Source organism: Necator americanus, chromosome II, assembly GCF_031761385.1.
Source record: "Necator americanus strain Aroian chromosome II, whole genome shotgun sequence".
In the NCBI taxonomy this organism is placed as follows: Eukaryota; Metazoa; Nematoda; class Chromadorea; order Rhabditida; family Ancylostomatidae; genus Necator; species Necator americanus.
The window spans coordinates 24,168,625-24,189,827 of record NC_087372.1 but is presented as its reverse complement, the minus strand read 5'-3'; the positions used below and the strand labels follow the sequence as shown (position 1 = coordinate 24,189,827).

General features: G+C 44.2%; 8 protein-coding genes across 15 annotated transcripts; 3 read left to right on the top strand and 5 right to left on the bottom strand.

The window, feature by feature from the left end:
• Positions 1–34: 34 nt before the first annotated feature.
• RB195_019275 (uncharacterized protein) lies at positions 35–793 on the top strand (the record flags this gene model as incomplete). The annotated part of the gene is made up of 1 exon (XM_064187054.1): positions 35–793. The coding sequence occupies one exon, from the start codon at positions 35–37 to the stop codon at positions 791–793; it is 759 nt and encodes a 252-aa protein (XP_064042935.1).
• Positions 794–982: 189 nt separating this feature from the next.
• On the top strand, positions 983–2,274 carry RB195_019274 (uncharacterized protein; the record flags this gene model as incomplete). Of its 2 annotated transcripts, XM_064187053.1 has the most annotated exons (3): positions 983–1,019; positions 1,138–1,580; positions 1,666–2,274. In XM_064187053.1, 3 exons carry the CDS (start codon positions 983–985, stop codon positions 2,272–2,274), a joined length of 1,089 nt encoding a protein of 362 aa, XP_064042933.1. The 2 variants fall into 2 exon arrangements, with proteins under 2 accessions (XP_064042933.1, XP_064042934.1); XM_064187052.1 differs by lacking the exon at positions 983–1,019 and having other exon boundaries at positions 1,287–1,580.
• Positions 2,275–2,855: 581 nt separating this feature from the next.
• RB195_019273 (uncharacterized protein) lies at positions 2,856–6,310 on the top strand (the record flags this gene model as incomplete). Of its 4 annotated transcripts, XM_064187050.1 has the most annotated exons (4): positions 2,856–3,527; positions 3,582–4,270; positions 4,357–4,471; positions 6,044–6,310. In XM_064187050.1, 4 exons carry the CDS (start codon positions 2,856–2,858, stop codon positions 6,308–6,310), a joined length of 1,743 nt encoding a protein of 580 aa, XP_064042929.1. The 4 variants fall into 4 exon arrangements, with proteins under 4 accessions (XP_064042929.1, XP_064042932.1, XP_064042930.1 ...); XM_064187051.1 differs by lacking the exon at positions 2,856–3,527 and having other exon boundaries at positions 3,612–4,270; XM_064187049.1 differs by lacking the exons at positions 3,582–4,270; positions 4,357–4,471; positions 6,044–6,310 and having other exon boundaries at positions 2,856–3,533.
• On the bottom strand, positions 5,995–13,417 carry RB195_019272 (uncharacterized protein; the record flags this gene model as incomplete). 3 transcript variants are annotated; one of them, XM_064187045.1, is made up of 12 exons in its annotated part: positions 5,995–6,165; positions 6,759–6,873; positions 7,556–7,695; positions 7,756–7,828; positions 8,016–8,122; positions 8,248–8,422; positions 8,582–8,714; positions 9,793–9,922; positions 10,118–10,193; positions 11,122–11,226; positions 11,607–11,695; positions 12,016–12,141. In XM_064187045.1, the coding sequence occupies 12 exons, from the start codon at positions 12,139–12,141 to the stop codon at positions 5,995–5,997; spliced, it is 1,440 nt and encodes a 479-aa protein (XP_064042927.1). The 3 variants fall into 3 exon arrangements, with proteins under 3 accessions (XP_064042927.1, XP_064042928.1, XP_064042926.1); XM_064187046.1 differs by lacking the exons at positions 5,995–6,165; positions 6,759–6,873; positions 7,556–7,695; ... (3 more) ...; positions 11,607–11,695; positions 12,016–12,141 and adding an exon at positions 13,317–13,417 and having other exon boundaries at positions 8,406–8,422; XM_064187047.1 differs by lacking the exons at positions 5,995–6,165; positions 6,759–6,873; positions 8,582–8,714; ... (3 more) ...; positions 11,607–11,695; positions 12,016–12,141 and having other exon boundaries at positions 7,552–7,695; positions 8,248–8,337.
• Positions 13,418–14,662: 1,245 nt separating this feature from the next.
• RB195_019271 (uncharacterized protein) lies at positions 14,663–15,061 on the bottom strand (the record flags this gene model as incomplete). The annotated part of the gene is made up of 1 exon (XM_064187044.1): positions 14,663–15,061. One exon carries the CDS (start codon positions 15,059–15,061, stop codon positions 14,663–14,665), a length of 399 nt encoding a protein of 132 aa, XP_064042925.1.
• Positions 15,062–15,137: 76 nt separating this feature from the next.
• RB195_019270 (uncharacterized protein) lies at positions 15,138–15,419 on the bottom strand (the record flags this gene model as incomplete). The annotated part of the gene is made up of 1 exon (XM_064187043.1): positions 15,138–15,419. One exon carries the CDS (start codon positions 15,417–15,419, stop codon positions 15,138–15,140), a length of 282 nt encoding a protein of 93 aa, XP_064042924.1.
• On the bottom strand, positions 15,138–16,035 carry RB195_019269 (uncharacterized protein; the record flags this gene model as incomplete). Of its 2 annotated transcripts, XM_064187042.1 has the most annotated exons (2): positions 15,138–15,634; positions 15,732–16,035. In XM_064187042.1, the coding sequence occupies 2 exons, from the start codon at positions 16,033–16,035 to the stop codon at positions 15,138–15,140; spliced, it is 801 nt and encodes a 266-aa protein (XP_064042922.1). The 2 variants fall into 2 exon arrangements, with proteins under 2 accessions (XP_064042922.1, XP_064042923.1); XM_064187041.1 differs by having other exon boundaries at positions 15,550–16,035.
• A 626-nt stretch (positions 16,036–16,661) lies between these two features.
• On the bottom strand, positions 16,662–17,000 carry RB195_019268 (uncharacterized protein; the record flags this gene model as incomplete). The annotated part of the gene is made up of 1 exon (XM_064187040.1): positions 16,662–17,000. One exon carries the CDS (start codon positions 16,998–17,000, stop codon positions 16,662–16,664), a length of 339 nt encoding a protein of 112 aa, XP_064042921.1.
• Positions 17,001–21,203: the final 4,203 nt, after the last annotated feature.

The following is a 21,203-nucleotide window of genomic DNA, read 5'->3' as shown; positions in this document are numbered from 1 at the left end:
TCTCGTTTTTCTCGTGATAGGTCTAGGCGTTCCAATGATAATCGTCGTAATAGTCGTAATAGTGTTTGTTATGATCGATATTCTTATCGTTCTCCACGTGGTCGGTACCCTTCTAGGGAATCGTCCCGTGAAAGAAGTTCATCTCGCCATTCCTCTGCATCGTACGATTATCCCTATTCACCATCTAGTCGATTTCATCTATTCACCATCTAGGCGCCATTATCGCGACAGAGACTACCACCATCAGTCTCATCGCAACCACTCTCCCTATCGTCGATCTGAACGTGATTCAGAACGAATACGACGCCACCCGCAACGCCGCCACTCACCATCTCCATCTTCACCACCTTACGGGGTCAGATTTCGTGCTAATCCACGCGATAGTCTTTTGCCCGTACGCCGCAGAAACCATTTTAGCCCAGAATCCAGTAGCCATGTCGCCGACACGGACGACAAGATGCATAACGCTCTTGATTGCCGTCCGGTCGACGACCCTTCCACCCTTACCACTTCATCCAATCACCAACGCCCTCTTCTTATGACTGTTAAGGCTCACATTCGTAACCCTAAGACGAAAACCCTTGAAACGGTCAACGTCATGCTGGATTCAGGAGCCCAAAGCAGCTTCATAAGTAACGCAGCCACTAAGCGCCTATCTCTTAAACCCTACGACCACAAGCCGCTGACCGTCATCGGATTCGGAGGTCATCGTTCAACCCAAGAATCCGGCACAGTCGACGCCACCCTCTTAGACGCCGCAAACAAACCATTCCCTGTAACCCTACGAACTTAGGAAGTTCTAACTTCCCAATTCAAACCATATCGTCTCAGTAAAGAAGACAAACACGCACTCCGCACATTCCGCATTAACCCAGACAGCCTTACCATCAGTCGCCACGTTACGCCAGACATCCTGCTGGGTATCGACTACTTCTGGGAGGTCCTGAAAAAGGACTCACCGAAGCAGCTACCCTCAGGATTGATGCTCGTTAACACGCGATTCGGACCAGTTGTCTCGGGTTCAACCTTTTTTCATTGATTTACTGAGAAAATCGCAAAACCATCTAACCACATCAACATCTACACCACATCGCTCTGGAGACGACATCACCCGCCTCTGGGACCTCGACCGTTTAGGCATAACCGAGGATCCCGATACCTCTGTCGACAAGGAAGAGGACGCACGGATCCTGAAACGTTTTCAGGATACCGCCCAGGTGATTGACGACTACTTGCACGTTCAATTTCCCTGGAAGTCATCGCACCCTCGCCTTGCCGACAACAAAATGTTGGCCCTTAAGCGTCTTCAGAGCCAGTACCGTTCCTTCCAAACCAAACCATCTCTTTGGAAAGCATATACCGCAACCTTTACCGACTACCTGGAGCAGGGCATAATAGAGGAGGTCGACGAGCACCAGTTCGAAGACCACAGAGTCTATTACATCCCGCATCAAGCAGTCATAAAGGAAACATCGGCCACCACTAAATTAAGAGTCGTGTTCGATGCGTCCCCCCACTACAGAGGCGCACCGAGCTTAAACGACTGTCTCCACTCTAGCCCCGCAATCCTACCAGACATGGTAGGAATCTTCCTCCGTAGCCGCTTAACACCATATCTCCTTACTGCCGACGTAAAAGGGAACGAATCTGAAGGCTTTCCTTCAGATTCGTTTACAACGTAATGAACGGAATGCCACTCGTTTCCTTTGGCTTCGCAACCCTAACCTACCACCAACTCCGGATAATCTTCGGATCTTCCGGTTTACACGCGTACCATTCGGTATAACCGCATCATCATTCCTTTTAGCCGCATCCATTCTACATTACCTCCATCTTGAACCATTCAAGCCACTCCACAAGGAGATCGAGGACAACATCTACGTCGACAACATCCTCCTTAGTGCCTCCTCCGAGCGACAAGCCATTAAGAAATACCGCTCCTCCAAATCCCTATTCAATACCATGCACATGAACCTTCGAGAGTTCTTGTGCAAGTCCAACACCGTTAACCACTCCATCGAGCCATCTGATCGAGTTAGGAATCCATCATCCGTGAAGATCCTTGGTATCCCCTGGAATTCACGCACCGACACTCTTCTCATACCACTTAAAACCGCATCCGCGAATGTGTACTCGAAGCGCACAGCGCTCAGTGCATGTTCATCCATCTTTGATCCACATGGTCTTCTCACACCATTTTTAGTGCCCTTCAAGGTATTCATTCAGGACATCTGGAAGAAGGAATACCAATGGGACACTCCATTTGACCGATAAGACCGATGGAACGAATTGGTCCAGCAGCTCAAACATCCGTTGCCACCAATTCCACGTTTCATCGCTTCCGCAAACCGCAACACCACTTATGAGCTCGCAGTCTTTGGAGACGCCTCACAACGTCTTTTTGTCTGCTGTGCTTACCTCATTTGCCGCTCACCATCAACCACTTCTTCACAGCTAATCATGGTTAAGTCATTATTAGCAACGGCTAAACTCCAGATGACTATGCCACGATTAGAGTTGCTCGCATCCCTAATATGTGTGCGTCTAGCACGCTTCCTTCATTACCACCTCCATCTTAAAATCCGCACCATCCACTTCTTTTCTGACTCGAAGATAGCGCTCCATTGGATCTATTCGTCTCGTCCTCTCAAACGGTTCGTTCAGAATCGAGTGAACGAGATCCGCACCATCCTAACCAATTTCCACAAGACAGGCGTTCAGACGAAGTTCTACTATGTGCAGTCAGACTCCAATCCGGCTGACTCTGCAACTCGACTGCTGACGCTCTCAACCACATCTGGTGGCATGGACCATCTTTCCTCTGTTCGCCACAATCGGATTGGCCTAAGGCCGATATGGACTTTGCCCTACCTCAGAATCTCTGTCCTGAGGCGCAGCACGAGTTTCAGGCTGTTAGTGTCCTTCCGACGCAACCATATGAATCACCACTCCGTTTCCGTACCACTAGTAGTTATCTTAAGCTCATTCGTTCAACCGCGTATGTGCTTAAGTTCATCAAAGCCCTCTTCCTAAAAACCCGCATCCGCAATTATACCCTCAACCTAGCCACTGTTGTACTGTCCAAGGACGTTTCAGCTTCGGAGATCACCAACGCGGAAACTCTCCTCATTATGGAGCATTACCGCGAAAGTGAATCCACGTTGAAACGACTACCATTGGATAAGTACAACGCCCACCATGCTGCAGATGGATTGACCCGATGTCCGAATCGATTAGACCATGCTCGGACTTCGTCTCAGTCATCTGCACCTATCTTTCTTATTCCGGAGCACCACTTTGTCCATCTTCTCGTTATGTACCACCACAAGACCAGGTTCCATTCAGGTGTTCATGCCACAATAGCCGCTCTCCGCACATCATATTTTATTCCTTCCATCAAAACCACCATCACCAGAATCCTTCGGTTCTGTACAGTATGTAGAAGAGCCCAAGGACACGCTTACCGCTATCCTGAGATGTCTAGTCTCCCTCCGGAACGAGTCAACCGCTCTAGACCGTTCCAGAATGTTTGACTAGACTACTTAGGACCACTTTATTATAGAGATCAGCTCCATTCTCAGGCCAAGATTTGGATCTATCTCTTCACCTGTATGGCAACCCGCGCTGTACATCTCGAGTTAGTCCATAATAACACCGCATTCGAGTTTTTACTCGCCTTTCGCCGTTTCATTGCTCGCAGAGGTACTCCGGACCTCATTATCAGCGACAATGCCACCACTTTCCGCTCAGCCAATGACTCCCTACAAAGCACCATCTATAACCGCAGAGACATAGAAAATATATCCGCTCAACTCGCTAACCGCAAGATTGAATGGAAGCTCATCACCCCTCTTTCCCCCTGGAAAGGAGGATTTTATGAACGTCTAGTCGGTCTTTTCAAATCCGCATTCAAAAAAGCCATCAAACATACCCTATTATCACTTTCCCAATTTCAGACCCTGGTTGCAGAAATTGAAGCAGTGTTCAACTCCAGACCACTTTTATCCATCAGCGACACATCATCTTCACCACACGTTCTTCGACCAATAGAGTTCGTCTCACCGCAAGTGGAACTCCAATTACCACCTCCGCACCACAACCCTCTCTACATCCCTCCAAACTGTCTTTCCGAATGGTACAAGGAGACACTCGCCGTATTGAACAACTTCTGCGACATCTGGTACAAGGACTACTTATCCGCAATATCCGCACGTCACCAACATCGTATCCACCAAGGAAGGTCCATTGACCAAGGAGACTCATTCCATCGGTAGGAGACGTTGTTCTCATTGCCGATAAGAGTGTTCCACGTTGACAATGGCCTTTAGCCATTGCAAACGGTCATGAGTTGCAGAGATCGACCAATCAACTACATCCATTGGAGATTTCCGCAAAGGAAGACCCACGACCGAAGAAGAGCCGCCAACAACTGCAACCCACACGGATCCAACCACCACGAGCAGCCAAACGGGTACGATTCGCACTTGGTACAAAGCGAGCGTCAGTATTTACTTGCTTTAGTATTTTGTGCTTTTTGTTTTCTCGTTTGATGCTTTTTACACCTTTAGTTTGATGTCTTTTTTGCTTTCGGTGCCATTTTCCATCGTATACCACTTTTACTATTCCCTGTCATTGCTGTATTTTATCCCTTATTTCCACGTCTTACCATTTATTCCTATGTTTTACCATTTCTTTCCACGTTTACCACTTAATTACCACTTTATTCCACTATTTTTTGCCCTTTCCGCACCCTTCCGCATCCGACCGCATACTAACGCACCCTTTCGCACCATACCGCTTCGCACCGCATTGGTCGCGTCCTAATCCGCACTCCTATACCCTTTCGTCGCCTTTGCAACCATTTCTTACTCGTCCTCGAGTTTTTGCGCTCCAATCCACCTTCTCCGTCTAGGACCAGTATTACAGTAGTTAGCGTACCCTTGTCTGCATATGTTGTGAAATCCATCTTACTCTTTGGCGTCACCGTCGCAAACGCACGTAAGCCACCTTTTTCATTCACCTTTTACCTTTTCGTGTTCCCTTGTATCGTATTCGTGTTTACCACTAGTTTTACCTTCTCACCATCTATTACAGCACCTTTGTTATTCATCTCTTGTAGCCAGTTTCTTCCATCCTTTGGTTCTCTTAGAATTCCCCTTTTATCATACCCTATGTTTTTGTTCCTTTATTATTATCATTTAATTGTTTCCACTTTTCTTTTTCCTTTATCATAGTGTGTAGTTATATGTTTTTCTCGTAATACATTACTCATTATCTTAGATTTGTAGTCTAACACTCATCTTTTTGAAGTTTTCTCTTATTTCGTAATATCTCTATAGTTACTGCGCATTAGCGCTCCGCCCTTTATTTCCTCACATAGAAGTCATTCTTTAGGTTTATTTTTGTTACTTTTTCTCTAACCTTTATCTTCTCCCTTCTTAGTTGCCCTTTCTCGCCTGTTAGCACCACGTAGCTCTTGAGTTGTGACCTGTCACTCAGACGGGTCAGCTCAGGTTAACTACGTGGTACCTATCACATCCACACTTAGGTGTTGCCGCTTATCCATCTACCCTTTGTTTGCTCATCCATTTCTTATCCGTTATCACGTCAGTACGATCCATTTCTACCACCTTACCACATACCACGCCATCTTACCATATCATAACCGCATGCCATCTTATCAAAACATCCTGCCACAAACCATATACCACCTTTACCATCTGCAGTCAACCACCACACGGCAACATTCTATCTACCATCTCATCACGACATAATAAACCATCTTCACCACCGCACTTACCACCATACTTATCGCCACCACAGTTCTACGGCCCACCTTTGTGAGGGAAGGGATCAATCAATAACCCTCCTTCATTTGCTTGACGCCATCTTTCGACATGGGACTTCCACCCCCCTAGGAAAAACCGCAGTGAGGAAGCTAAATTCTTCCTCACAACCTCACCCTGGCCCTCCTAGGAAAATCCATCAATTTCTTCATGTTCCAGGTACTAGTTGGGTCCCACTGTTCACCATCCTTGTATAGCCACTGCCATGTCGAGCCGCTGCTTGTCGAGCTGCTGCCCATGTCGAGCCGCTGAACTCCATTGTCGAGCCACCGTCATGTCGAGCCGCTGTTGTCGAGCCGCTGTTGTCTATGTCGAGCCGCTGCACGACACCGTCTCCTCCTACTCAACATCGTCCACGTGGTCAACCATCTGTCAAGCGAACCAGTACAACGCCACGTATCGTCTACGTCGTCATCAGGCAAGACCTCTGCCTACGGGCATACACCTGCCGTCCTGTAGGATAGTCTTAGGTAAGCATGGGCGACAACTAGAATAACCCGTAGGTTGTGTTTGTCTGACACGTAGAGGACCGGTTCTCGGCAACGATTGGCCCTTCGGGGTCCCACTTTTGGCCAGTACCATCAGGCCTCCGTCTTCGCCCTAGCGGTTCTTTTCGGCCGCCCCCAGTGTCGTGCCCGGCACGACTTTCCCAGCCAGCCGGCCGCAGCTCTCGCGCGCCGCGTGGGAAACATTGCCAATGGCAATGTATTATGGTAGCGTTCCCACGCGGCCGCCATATATAAGGGCTGGCGCCGAGCAGTCGGGGTTCCAGTTCCAGTTCCAGCTCAATTTCTCTTTCGCCACTATTCCGATTTCAGTCCAGTCTCTTATCCGCATTATTCGTGGTGTCGTGTTGCATTGTGTCGTATTCCGCCTCGTTCGACAGCCGCACCACACCACCACCGCAACAACCCTTTGCCCTGGCTGGCTGCCGACGGGGTCCGAACCGCAACCCTTATCCATCTGCCGCCGAGAACCACTCGACCATCTAGCCATGACTGGCCCCTTCATTGATCCACCTTGTGTCCTGTATAATTGTGCGTACCGTGTCGTGTATTGATGTCTTAAGGATAAACCCTATTTGTAAAACCCTTTTAACCGCATTGCACCTTAGGAAATATATTGGGGCGTGGGGTCATGGGGCAGTCTCGGGGCCCGCAAAGGGGGAGTCGGGGCAGGGGGGAAGGCACCCTCGGAGCGAGCCCGCGGGGTTCGGAGGGGCTAGGCCGCCATCCAGTAGCTAGCCCAGCGCAGGGCCCCTCCGGAAGCGAGCAGTCGGCCCTGGGTCCCCCCACCGATGCCCGCTGCTCCTATTCGGAGCGGACCCGGAGCACGACACCAAGGAACACCAATTCCCCACCATTGGACCCGTCGCACCCCTTCTACAAATATCTGGCGCCGGCGCGCCAACCCAACGCCGTGTGACCCGTTGCATACCATGTCATAGCCATCTAGCGTCGGCGCGCCAACGCGACGCCGTGGGACCCGTCGCACTCTTCTTTATAGCTTTCTAGCACCGGCGCACCAATTTGACGCCGCCGGACAAGTCTTACCCGATTTTGTAGTTATCTGGCGCCCGCGCACCAATCCGACTCCATGTGGAGCCGTCGCACCTCCTTTTTCGAATTTCGTGACACACAGACAGACAAACAAACAAACAAACACACGACTAGGCTCGTTGTTATATATCATGATGATAGACAACTCACAGCAATTCCCAATAGGCGACGTGATGAAACTGTTTATACTCTTGTTGGGATTCTATGGACTGATTGAAAAAATAAATAGCGGAATCAATATCACCAGAAACAAGCAGAAGACGCGATCGAAGAAACAGCACCATGGCTCCCTGAAAAGAGCTAGGAATTCCAAAGACACCAAACTGCACATAAATTTCAACGAATCACACCTTCGGGTATTTGCATATTAGGGCAGGCATCAAACGGTGACATAATGCGAGATCGGGCTGGCCTGCACCAAATCTTAAGTTCAAAAATATGAAAAGAAATGAATTCGCTTGAATTCTGATTTTTCTACAAAGTTTCAGAAGCGATTCATTTCACATGCAGTGGGCTAGGGACTTCTCAGAAATTGATAAGGTCAACGATTTTAACTTCTATACATATTACATGATTCTAATCATCGTTCTCTCAGAAGAAGAAAGCTCACATAAAACATGCTATGAGATGCCATGATAACAACAACATCACGCTGAAGTTGGCCATCAAAGTGTTCGTCATTGCAGCACATCGATGCAACTCCCGCATACCGATTACCTGGAAATAAAAGTTTTAGGAGAACACTGCTCCATACATGATAATTAAATTCCAGCATTAAGTATTAGTGCTTTGTAGTCACAATCAAAGAAAGTGGAAGTCGAAAAGTCGAAAATACTACTCACCTTATCACCCGAGAACCCAACAACCTCAAGCAGTCGCAGCACTTTTGAAGGAAGTGTTGAAAGCATGAGATTGAACGTCCCTAGTCCCATTCGAACGCCTGCTTCAAAGTGTTCCCGAATTCTATAGTCTCGCCCTATCCATAAACTTTCATCCATCATTAAACGTTCGCAGTACCTGAATTCTAGCTAAAACCTTGATGTCTGAACCCTGGAATCTTACAGAAAGTGGTCCAAGTAATCATTTTTCATGAGTTCTTATGCCTACAGTCTACATGAATTTGGGCCCCACTAATCTTTAAACAATAGGCAATAGACACTTTATGTATGAATGTACCTATAAATTTGATAGCAGCTCCGTATACGCAGAGCTCCTCTGACGAAGCTAGCAAAATTGTCATCCTGGAAGAAGGACAACGCCGCTCGAACAAGCAGAGACTCAGCATAGCATAGCTCAGCATGCAGCTCTTCTAAATCAGCAGCCACCTTCTCTATTTTTTTCAGTATCTTTGTCTTTGCTTCTTTTCTTCAAACAATCAAAAACTTAGAAAAAAAAAGAGAAACAGAGAATTTTTCCCATGTGAAACCGAGACATGTACTGAACTATATTAAGGAATAATTCTTGGCGGTTTTTTCCAACTTAGAAATGCACATGAAATCAAAGAACACTTTATATGAAAAAAATTCACCGCATTTAATGCTTAATTTCCCGTTCCATAAGGTGGTTGCGTTCTGGTTATTTTATTTATTTTCTATAGAGTCTCGTTTTTTCAGTCATTAAAACGGAATACCATGTGCACAAAAAGCAGCGTCTTAAATTAAAACCGTCTACTTTTTGCATCTAATCGAGTGCCGAGGTCGCCGAAACTGCTCTCGAGACTTCTGCTCTGTTTCAGAGGCGTTGAATAAGAGTGGAAAACAAAAAAGAACGAAAATGTGGAAGAAGATGCAGGGAAAAAAACAAGAAGAAAACTGTGAAGAACAGTATGAAGCATCGGAAAAACCTAACGACTGATGGGTACCAGATTTTTTTGAAACGAAAGGAGGAATAGCAACGTTGATTACACTTGATTGCAGCGGTTCCTTATCTTTCAGCAAAGTTGGGAAAAATGTGTTTCACGAAACCCATGAAACTCGATCGATCGGTGTGTGATCACTCTTCGAGGCCAAACTTCCTTCTTTGAAAAGCGAAGACAAAACGGCGAGTAGTACGCAGCATGCGGCAGTTCATGCATTGCTCTTTCTCCTTGTATAGCGCCAATCTCGGCTTCAGGGATTTATCATCTCGATTAACTTGAAGAAAACAAATGATTTCAAGAATACTACGTTTTATCCTGCTTACAGATCAATATCTTCGAAAAAGCCATATTCAGTAGAAGTAAACAAACAAAACAAAACAAAGTATTTCTCGCCTTGTAGAGTGAGAAATACCTGTTGAAATGGCATGAAACATTTCATTTACACTTTTGATTTCGACGTACATGTATAAGTTTGAAGAAATAAAAAAAAAATTATTCCTCAATACAATTTTTTGTGTAGTACACTTACCATCAGTAATGTTTCTTGAAAATTTCCCTCCTAAATTTAGAAACGTTTCACTAAGAGAGAACTTCTGGCGGAAACGTTCAATAACAGCGCAGGCGTCTTTGGAGACTTGCATCGACCTTTCCAGATCTCCCTGAATTTATAATATCTTGGAGTTGTACTAATTCAAGCGGATTGGACAATAGCCGCGGTAGTGTCTGCGGTGACCTGTGAAGTGGAGATTTCACTACTTCGAAGTAAACGCTTTCATATCAGAAGAGGAGACGGACTGTCAGGGTGATGAAGAAAAGATTAAAATTAAATCTAGCCATAGATGTTTTAGTAATACCTTATCGCAGGTCATTATTGCCTTGATGAACACTATAGTGTTGTAGCCCAGCGCATGGTACATACTTCTGTCGGCACTGAAAAAAGTTTTACCGTTCAAACCCAATTTGATAAGGAATAATAACCCTGCAAAGCCCAGATACCACAATGTAACATGGCCATTTTTATAACACAAGGAACTGTCTTACAACGTCAACGATTTCTGCATCCTGCCTTTGAACCTTTAGGAAGACAGTAATGAATTGGTAATCCACTTTTGCAATCAACACGTCAGCATATCGGCTGCTGGTCGATGTTACCGGTTGTCTTGAAACCTTCACAGCTTGCAAAGATTGTCTGTTATTGGGAACTTTTGTTGCTTCAAGACAATTGTCTTTTCTTACGACAATCTAATGATTTATTTCCCCTTAGTTTACCAGATTGAGATAGAACTTCCTCTAGTTTTCATCCGTTAAGCATTATTTCTTAGAAACGTCCAAAAGCTTAAGTTCTCTAGCTTATTTTGATTTCCTGGTCATCATTAACATTCACACAGAAAAATAATGTGCATTTTCCCGATTCAAGAGAACAATCCTTTGAAATCAGTGGTTGGGTTAAATATAATCTGGGGATCTGTCCTTCATCGCTTGCGTCTTGCGGAACGTCTAAGCACTCATGCTCTGCAGCGACTTCTGAAGGGAAAAGAAAAACAAACACAAAAGAAAAAGGAACAACATTTTTTAAAACCTCAGTGGACAAGGTACAAGAGAAGAGAAAATATAGAAATCAAAATTTGATAAACTTGTGTTTTTGCTAAAAACAATTTTCAGCAACAATGTCCTTTCTGTCTTCACTTTAATAACAGGCTGAGAGGAATCATTTCAAGTTGACATTGATCATTATCATAAATAATGATTATAATATGTACTACATAAAGCTGTATAAAACCTACTAAAACCTACAGTATAAAATTATCGAAGTGAATCACTGTTTTAACTTGCAAGAAAAAAGGAATAAAACACTTACAGCTGCGCCATTCTCTCCTCAGCCAAACCGAATTTGTTGTTAAGAAATAGATTCAAAGTAATCTGGGTCTCAGCTATCGTATCCAGTAAATCTAACGAATCTCCGCTGGAAATAAATTCAAAGTCAAAACGCAATGAAAAGCAATCATCTTCAAAAGTTCTAGACTCATCCCGTCCAGGAATAAAAACAATAAAACCTTTTCCAAAGTCTCACAACTGTTTCCACTTAAATTGTAAGCTCCGTCTAAACCCAAATAGCGGAATGGAATAGCGATTGCATCCAGGAGGTAAATGTTGGAAATCATCCACAACTTCTATTCTGTTCTTTTCGACACTCGAACCATGTCCACTTGCTCACTGTCCCCTGAAGGAAGGCGGACGTGTACTTCCAAAGCTTCTCCCTTCTGAAGCTCGACCCACTATCTGTCGGTAAAAAACCGTACGGCACCTTGTTCCTACAGAATAAAACCAGAACATCTGAAGAACCTATCCCAGTACTTGTCATCACACTGGCGAGGCTCTTTACACGTCTCTCGGACTGCAAGGTTCTTAAACAGTGAAAGACCAGCAAGACCCTGTTGTTGTATAATAAAGGAGATCCACAAGACATCGACGACTATCGCCCAATCTGCTTACTGTATGTAAAACATAAGCTCTTCATAAAACAGTCCTTAACAGGACTGAAAGTGTTAGATGATGAAAAGTCACACGAGCAAGCAGGAATTCAAAAACAATTCAGCACGATAGACCACATTCACACCGTTTCAAAACTCATCGAGGTATCGTGAAACGAGATGCCGTTATGTCTCACATTCGTCGACTTAAAGAAAGCCCTCGACTAGACGTTAGCGGTTAGTGAAGCCTTGGACAACCAAGGTGTCCCTTCCCAACTCACTACATAAGGGTACTTTGAGAGTTGTACAGAATTCCGCCATTCTACAGGACTATCATCTTCGACGTGAAGATAGGATGACAAGCTGAGCAGGAGGAAACGAGCGGCATGCGTAGCGCACAAAAGCATTGAGGAAGTAGTGCAGAAGAACAGGAACACCCGGCTGCTCCGTGCTCACCTCTTTAACACCACCGTGCTTCCTTCTTCGACCTATGTTTCAGAAACCTGGGTGCTTCCCAAGCTGAAAGAAAATGCGGCGGGCGTCATTGAGCGCTCAATCGAATGACTGATCCTAGAAGTGACTCGCTTCAAACAAGTCAGGGATCGGCATAGAGGTTCTATCCTACTCCACCGATCGAAGAGCAGTGACGCTCCCGCATTTGCCAAGGAAAGCGAAGTAAGGTGACCCGGACTCGTGATGCACTTCAATGACAACCGTTGGAACAGAGCCGTGATCGGATTGGTTCCACGCAATGCTACGCGTACTACACGAACACCGCTAACCCGTACTACACGAACACCGCTAACCCGACTTTGGCACACGATCTGGAAAAATTGAAAAATTGCTGGCGCTCGCTCAACCAATTCGAAGAACAACGGGAATGAGGGTGAAAAGGTGCTCGGTTTTAGGATTCGTAAGAAACACACTTCTGTGTGAGATCATTCGTATGCTAGTTCCTCCTATTCTTTAGTTACTGAAGAAAGCAAGTATACGCCGAGGGACAGCAGCAATGAGCTCGCGAGAGGTAGGTGGCCATGAATACCTCAGTGTTTTATCTTAATATTCAGGTCTAGTACCAATTCCCGACACCGGGAGAATAAAAAGCTCGGTTCAGCTCGGGCAGTTTCTGAACATCAATCTTCCACTCACAGCGGAACCTCTTACTAGCTGCGCTTCAGACAACTGTTAAGTGCTCATAATTACGTAACTTTTACCGCCTATCCTTAACAGCTGAGGGTAAATTACCATCAAGGCTCCCTTAGTGACAGTAAATTGAGATGAAAAATTGTTTCTTCAAGTAAGAGTTTTCTGGAAGTATTTGTTAAAATAAGTGCCCAAGGAGAAGATATTCATAAAATCAAAGCGGTGGGAGTATTTCTTCATATATAGTTCCACCAGTTCGTTCAAAAATAAGCTGGAATTCCTGCGAAGGGCATGACAGTATTCTGCAACCTAATAGCACATATCGTAGCGTGGTGAAGTTTTTATAAAAATAGGAGTCTTAGGCTTTACCCGCGCCCAACGTAGAAGGAACAATGAAGATTACTGTCCCAATTTAAATAACAACTAACTAATAACTAACTAGGTTACACTCTCACTAGCGTCCATGTACTCAGCGTCGCTCTCCGAAACAGTCCCGATGGTGATGCGACTCAGAGACCGTGGGCGCTCCACACCATTCATTTTGGAGACGCGGTTTGATACCAGAACAGGTGTGGTCGTTTTCCCGCAAACCTTTCGCCTTAGGCGATCTCCTGTGATTCTTAAACTCTATCTGTGATTTAGATTAGAAGGACAAAGATGATAATAAAAGAAAAAATAAAGTAGAATTTTGAAACATCATCATAGAGTTGAAAGTTTGCGCTGGGATTGTATTACAAGTAGTTTCTGTAGAAACTGAATTCACAACGGAGCTTTGAAGTATTGCCAGAGGAATTCTAGTGAAATTTTCAGTTAATCCGGTGAATCTTCTTGAAACTGGGAAAAAAAACTGAAAACTCGTGGGGAAGAATTTTTTTTATTAATTCCTCAAGAATTTTCGGGTCGAGTTTCACAAAGCAACCATGCTTATGAAATGTGTTCTGTTTTATAACGATACTGAGTTAACAATAGAGCAAACTAAGGAGGTTGAACTGAATTAGAGGAGATGAACAAAGAGGAATAGACAAAAACTTCTAAACGCGTGACAACTAAGATAAAAAAATGCCCTTACACTATACCATATGATCTATAAAGTAAAATCGCGACAATGGCAGCTACGGCAGATAGCCTATTTATAACACTTAAAATTCATAAGAGTGAGGAGATAATGAAATGGAGCTGAAGTATTGCTATATATCGCAGGTTTCCGAGCGTGCACATCTTTGACGGAGTAGCGGTAAAGAATTAAACATATTCGATTATGATGTTTTTTTCGCCGATTTCAATTACCAGCGGATACTTGCCAACATCAGCGCGCACGGAAAAATTGTTCTTGGAAGAGATTTTTGCGAAGACTAAGTCATCCGTAACTTCACAAAACCCCGTGCGAAACTTCCGTTGGAAATATATGTATAAGGGTAATGAGAAAGTCTTGTCTTGTATACATACATCTTGTATATATATATATATACATATATATGTACATATATATATATACGAATATATATACATATATATACATACATATATATATATAAATATATATATATATATATATATATGACTTACTTGACTTAATCGGCGGGCTGATGTCATCGCCTGACGCGATTACCAGCATCTTCGCCGAGGTGTGCCGTCCTTGAACACAGCCCTGCGCAACCTTCTCGATCTTCTGCGAGAGCTTGCACACAATCAATCAATTTGCCGCTATTCCATATTCTGCGAAACCTTATGTCTCGCCTGAACTGCCTATCCACGCCAAGTCCCCTCAGGTCCTCTTTCACCACCTCAGTCCAGAACTTCCGTTTTCGGCCAGGTGACATCCTCTGGCTCGAACCCGACAAACTCCTCAGATCTCGTTAAACAAGGCGATCTGCCGGTCTCCTTAATATATGACCAAAGAAGACGATTTACCTTAGCCACTTTCGATGGCGGTGCAAGATGTTGGTATTTTCCACGTGTCATCCGCCGGTATACCACATCAATTTCTGCGTGAAGATTGTGGCATACCCTAGGCCAAAAGTAGCCAAGTAGCCGTCTAAACTGCTTTCGTTTCGTGCAATAAGACCTCTCCATCACCGTAGATGGTGCTGCCCAAGTCTCCGATCCAAACATCACGGCTGGGCGAATGCGGATAGGTAGACTCGCAGCTTGACTTCGTTGGTGATGGAAGTCGACCACAGACATTTCGTTAAAGAGTTAAATGCAGAAGTGGCCCTAGCGCATCTTTGCTGAACATCTCTCTCCTAGCTGCCGTTGTTCTTCAGCCCAGGTTGCAGAACTCATCGAAGAGTTCGATCGGTTGTCCGTCCACCCTGATTCCCGTTCGAGGTCTCAAAGAAATCCACATCTGCATGCATTCATCAGGGCGTAGACGTAGTCCATAGGCTGCAGCCAGCTTCGATGCAAGGTTGACAAAATGCAGAAGTTTCGTGCTGCTTCCCGTGAATATAACAACTTCGTCAGCGTACTCGAGATCGGTCAAGGGGTGTTCTGATGGTGCTAGAATGATATCGGCATGACACTGATCTACTGTTCCTCGCATAATATCATCGATGGGGAAGTTGAACAAGAAGGGTCCAGCCACTGCCCCTTGTCTTACTCCAGTTACCACCTCAAACGGTGTTGTACATCCGGCTGGTGTTCGAACAGCAGTTGTTCGTTGAATCATGTCATCAAGCAAGCGAACCAACTTTCCCGGTACTCCATCGGCGCGGAACGCGTTGAGAAGACGGCCTCGGTGAGGAGAGTCGAACCCGGCTTAGAAACTCAAATTGCATTGGCTTCGAAAACCGCTGCCAGATTTCGATCACCCCTTTGACTATGAGCACCTGGTCAATCGTAGATCGGCCAGGACGAAATCCAGCTTGCTTGTAGCGCGTTGTTTCTTCGCGATGTCTAGTGAGTCGGTCCAGGATAATGCGCTCCAATACCTTGTACATAACACGCAGCAAAGAGATTCCTCGATAATTCCTAGGGTCCATGACGGATAATTTCTTGGTGAGGGGAATTATGATAGCGTGTCTCCACGAATCAGGTATCCTTTCGTCTATCCATATTGAACGAATGATCTTTGTCATCTCACGAATCCTTGACGGAGGAAGATATTTCAGCAATTCTGCGCTAAACCCGTCATCTCCACCAGATTTTCCATTCTTCATTTTCTGAATACAGACTAGAACCTGCGACACTGTCGTTAACCGCATATGTCGGCCTATGAACGTGCTTGAGTCCAGGAACTGGCGGTACTTCCCGGTTCAGCAAGGTCTTGAAGTGTTCCCTTCAAATTGGAAGGGTTGCTTCACCGACAGCTACTCCATTGGCAGTGTTGAGGACAGGAGAAGATTTTTCATCTTGCCGCTATACTGTTTTAGTAAAAGCAGAGGATTTCCGCGGGTTGTTGTCCTCCCACGCCTTTTCAAACGCCATCGCTCCTGACGTCCACCCGTTATCGCGGTATTGTTGCAGTTGACACAACTTCCTTCTAAGACGCTTCTCCTGATTGACGTTACAAGTGCTGCGTGCAACACATACAGAATTGTACGCGGATTTTGTTTGCGCAGATGCAAAGGCAAAATTCTTTCGCGGCAATAGAGCCTTGAGCGTTGCTGCGCTGCTCTTCAGGCGTTAAAAGGGTTGATCCCTGCCACGTAAGCAGATAGCGTCGGTGATTCCTCTTAAAAGTGGATGCGATGATGAGATTCGTCTGCTCGCAAAGGTCGACCAGACGGCCACCGTTGTCCGACGTGCGCTCCGCTGGATAGTACCATTTTCCCGGCACATCGGACTACTGTTCGAGTCCCATATTCGCATTTGCGTCGATTCCGACAATGACCACCTGCTGGCTTGGTATTTTAGACATCAACGCATTGAGTTCATCATAGAAAGCGTCCTTACTGTTGTCCTCAGCGGTTTCCGTAGGTGCGTGAGCACTTACGATCCAGAGTTTACGTCCTCTGCGATCCCGCAGTCGTATAAAGGCGCATATAGACGACGTCGAGCCAAATTCCTCCACCAGTTTCTTGTAATTCCTCACAGCTATCGCGCAGCCACCTACTTTGTTCTCATCAGCATCGCCGGAGTATATGGTGTAATTTTCGATGCTGATGGCTGCCCGATCTCTCATGCGTGTTTCCTGCAGTGCAGCAAAATGCATACAGAGATATCGTAGAAGTCTGGATAGAGTGGCTTGTTGGAGTTCGCTCGATAGTATTCGGCAGTTTAGCGTGACGAAACGAATGGTTGTTGCCAAAGATTCTCTGCTCCTTTCAGGCAGTTGACCTTTCAGGTTATGGGCTTTGGCTATGTTCTGGACGACAGCACCTTTTTGCAATGTATGAGGATCTTTCGCCAAGTAACAATATATATATATATACTAGTCTGAATGTCCGGCTAAAGCCGGACTTCAGACTCTTGGTGGTTTTAGCTTCGCTGATCAATGAAAATTATTGGTAGTGGTATTTTATGTAAGAATATATTTGTGTTTTTTTTAACAACGCTTTCCTTCTCTTCTTTATATTATAAATTAAGGCGAAGGGTTACGGAGTTTTCCTTCCAAACGCGTCAATTCTACATTTGGAGAATATTCGATCATCAGCTACAAACACTCTTTCGATGCCAGAATAATATAGATACAATTTGAAAGCATTACCCGAAGTATGGGTGTTCCTCCTGTTTTCCCCCAATAGTTATCACAGAATGTTGTTTTAACATAAAATAACATGAAAGACATCATCCTACTGATAAAGATAACGTTCCACGTCAAATCACATAAACATTTTGCTACTATTTAAGCAGCCAGTTTCTGAGAACGGCATGCTACAAAGTTGAGGCGAAAGAAGAAGGAAATAGGCACACGGAGTAGTCATAAAGGTGAAGAGCAAAGCGCCAAGTGGTTACGGCTATGAAACGGCTGCAACCATTCACCTTTTGCGTCATGCACACTAATTTATTGCGCTCCAATGACCGGGTCCATCGACGGCGGTGGATCCGTCGCACCCCTTCTATGGGTATCTGGCGCTGGCGCACCAATCCGACACCGCAGGACCCGTCGCACCCTTTTTTTCGAATTTCGTGACACACAGACAAACAAACAAACAAGCAAACAAACAAACAAACAAACACACACAACACACACACACACACACACACACACACACACACACACACACACACACACACACACACGGACTAAGCTCATTATATATCATGATTATTTTTATTATTCTTCGTTAGGACGTTGAGAAGCTAAGTCGAAGTCTTTCAACGAATTAAAGATTATTGCTATTATTATTCATTAGGACTTTGAGAAGGTAAGTCGAAGCCTTTGAACGAATTAAACTGAACAGTTTGAGTGAGTGAAAATGGATTGAACAAACTTCTCGACCATGTGATCTGATAGCTTGTAGCTCGACTGCTGCAGCGGCATTCATAAGCGGTACCCAGCTATATTGCTATAGTATCATGATATATAATAACGAGCTTAGTCCGTGTGTGTGTGTGTGTGTGTGTGTGTGTGTGTGTGTGTGTGTGTGTGTGTGTGTGTGTGTGTGTGTGTGTGTGTGTGTGTGTGTGTGTGTGTGTGTGTTGCGCTACGGTCATATAGCTATAAAATGGGTTGCGACGGGTCCTGCGGTGTCGGATTGGTGCGCCAGCGCCAGATACCCATAGAAGGGGTGCGACGGATCCACCGCCGTCGATGGACCCGCTCATTGGAGCGCAATAAATTAGTGTGCATGACGCAAAAGGTGAATGGTTGCAGCCGTTTCATAGCCGTAACCACTTGGCGCTTTGCTCTTCACCTTTATGACTACTCCGTGTGCCTATTTCCTTCTTCTTTCGCCTCAACTTTGTAGCATGCCGTTCTCAGAAACTGGCTGCTTAAATAGTAGCAAAATGTTTATGTGATTTGACGTGGAACGTTATCTTTATCAGTAGGATGATGTCTTTCATGTTATTTTATGTTAAAACAACATTCTGTGATAACTATTGGGGAAAAACAGGAGGAACACCCATACTTCGGGTAATGCTTTCAAATTGTATCTATATTATTCTGGCATCGAAAGAGTGTTTGTAGCTGATGATCGAATATTCTCCAAATGTAGAATTGACGCGTTTGGAAGGAAAACTCCGTAACCCTTCGCCTTAATTTATAATATAAAGAAGAGAAGGAAAGCGTTGTTAAAAAACACAAATGTAATTTTACAGAAAACACCACTACTATTAACTTTCACAGATCAGTTAAGAGGAGCGAAGCTAAAACCACCGAAAGTCTGAAGTCCGGCTTTAGCCGGACATTCAGACTGGTAATCAAGTAAAGGTTGGGGAGCGAACACGGTTGAGCAGAAAAATTGGCAGATTTGTTATCAACCAGTGGTTGGAATTCAATGTGGTGCCAATCACTTGTGCTAAATCTTTGTGCTGAAGTTCTTTGCACACGAAATGACCTTTCATATGGCAAAATCTTGAGATTTTTATGGGACTTAACGTAAAACAAATGTGAAATACGAAAATCAGATATTCCTCAACAAAAATGAGGGGAAAGCATTCGGAAACATGTGCAAATAAAATGATTACTCATGTGTTCACGGCGATTCTTAAAAAGAAAAAATTAAAACCAGTCACCAGAAAACTATTTTCCAAATGAGATGAAGTTCTACGTCGTCTGTCACAGCAGATCGAGTCATAACTTCTTAATTAAATCTTTTTTTTCAAAAGCTTACAGACTCAAGAGACCCAATAGTGTGGATCTAAGGATTGAACTTTGCCTTTCGAATGGTAAGATGTTCTTTTGCCACCCAAAACTATGCTCATAAAATGGTAATTTGACCGTAATGGTTCACATTTCTTGCGATGATTTCTACAAGCTCCAAAAGGCGAGTGCTTAAGTGCTATTTTGTTTGTCTCCCCAGTTTCCCTCGCAAGAGTAATTTTTTATAGCACTTCTGGGGATTTTTTACTATAAATAATACGCGAAAAGTAGAGAAGAGATTGAAATCGACAAAAAAAGGAACTTTGAGCCATCAAAGAGGTCGCGTACATAGCTGTCTACTGCAGTGCATGAAACGACGACGAGCAATTAAAAAATAGTTGCCCATAGCAACAACTATCACTACAAACGCCTGTTTATCAAAGTGAAGTGGACGTTGCGTAAGCCATTGTTGCGCTAAGGTTCGTCAAGTTCTCTTATCTTATCGATTATCACTCCCGCTTGACAATGCAAATTTCAAAAGAGAATGGTTTTAACTTTCCAAGAACAAAGGTGGTGTCAGTTTCAAACTCACCCTTAAACCGAAATCTTGTAAAATAACTTCACAATATCCTTTGCTAAACTTCACTTCGCTACCCTTCGCATTCCTCGATTTTTAATCCGATCATGTGTAAGAATTGCTCAATAATTGCTTTGCCGTTTTCGCTCGATAGACAGGAAAAGCAGCACATTTTCGGATAGAAATTCATTTTTAAATCCCCCGTTGTATTTTGCCTATGGCTTGTAGTTGGGAAAGGATCCTCCCAAACAAAAAAAAACCTTTCCTCCTCCCTCTTTTTCTTTCCCTCTCTCTTTCTCTAATATTTTGTTCTCTCTAATATAGTTGTTTACTTAGCAACCAAAAATTGAACATAGTAGATAAAATCCTAGAAAATAAAACTATTAAACAAATCAAAACGAAATAAAATAACAGAATAAATAATATGTGAAAAATAAATGTGCAAAAAAGTAGATATACCGCATTTGAGCGCAATTTGGGGGCGAAGAGCACTAACCATTATTGGGAACGGGTTCAGGATCGGTGCGGATTTTGCTAGACTGAAGTAAATATTTGTGCCCAAAAGTGCCCAAAAAAAAAGAAGGCAGATAAAAGTGTGTTTAATAGACAAAGCTTAACGTTGCAAAACAATTAAACTAACGTTTTCAGAAGCCCCACTTTTGTCAAAAGTTAGTTGGGAAAAGTTGATAATTTGAGGAGATTTACCATCCATTTCCCAACTGAGTTTTGGGAGAATGAAAAAAAAAACTGCGAAAAAAGGAGAACAAAATTCTGGTTGGAAAATTTTCCCTTTCGAAAATTATGTAAAACTGAATAATCTCCTACAACATACGAACTGAATTACTGGACTTCATTCGAAATCAAACACTCCTTGACGCTTTTCCAAATATCCAAATTTTCGTAGTCCTCCTCGTTGGGCGAGTACATCAGTGCGATTAGAAACTCTTCGGAAAGCTCTAAATAGAGCATCATGGAAGGCCATTACCTGCAAATATTTTTATGGATGTCCCACTTCTCTCTAAACTCTCTAGAGCTGATTGCGAAAAATTCAGAAATAGGAG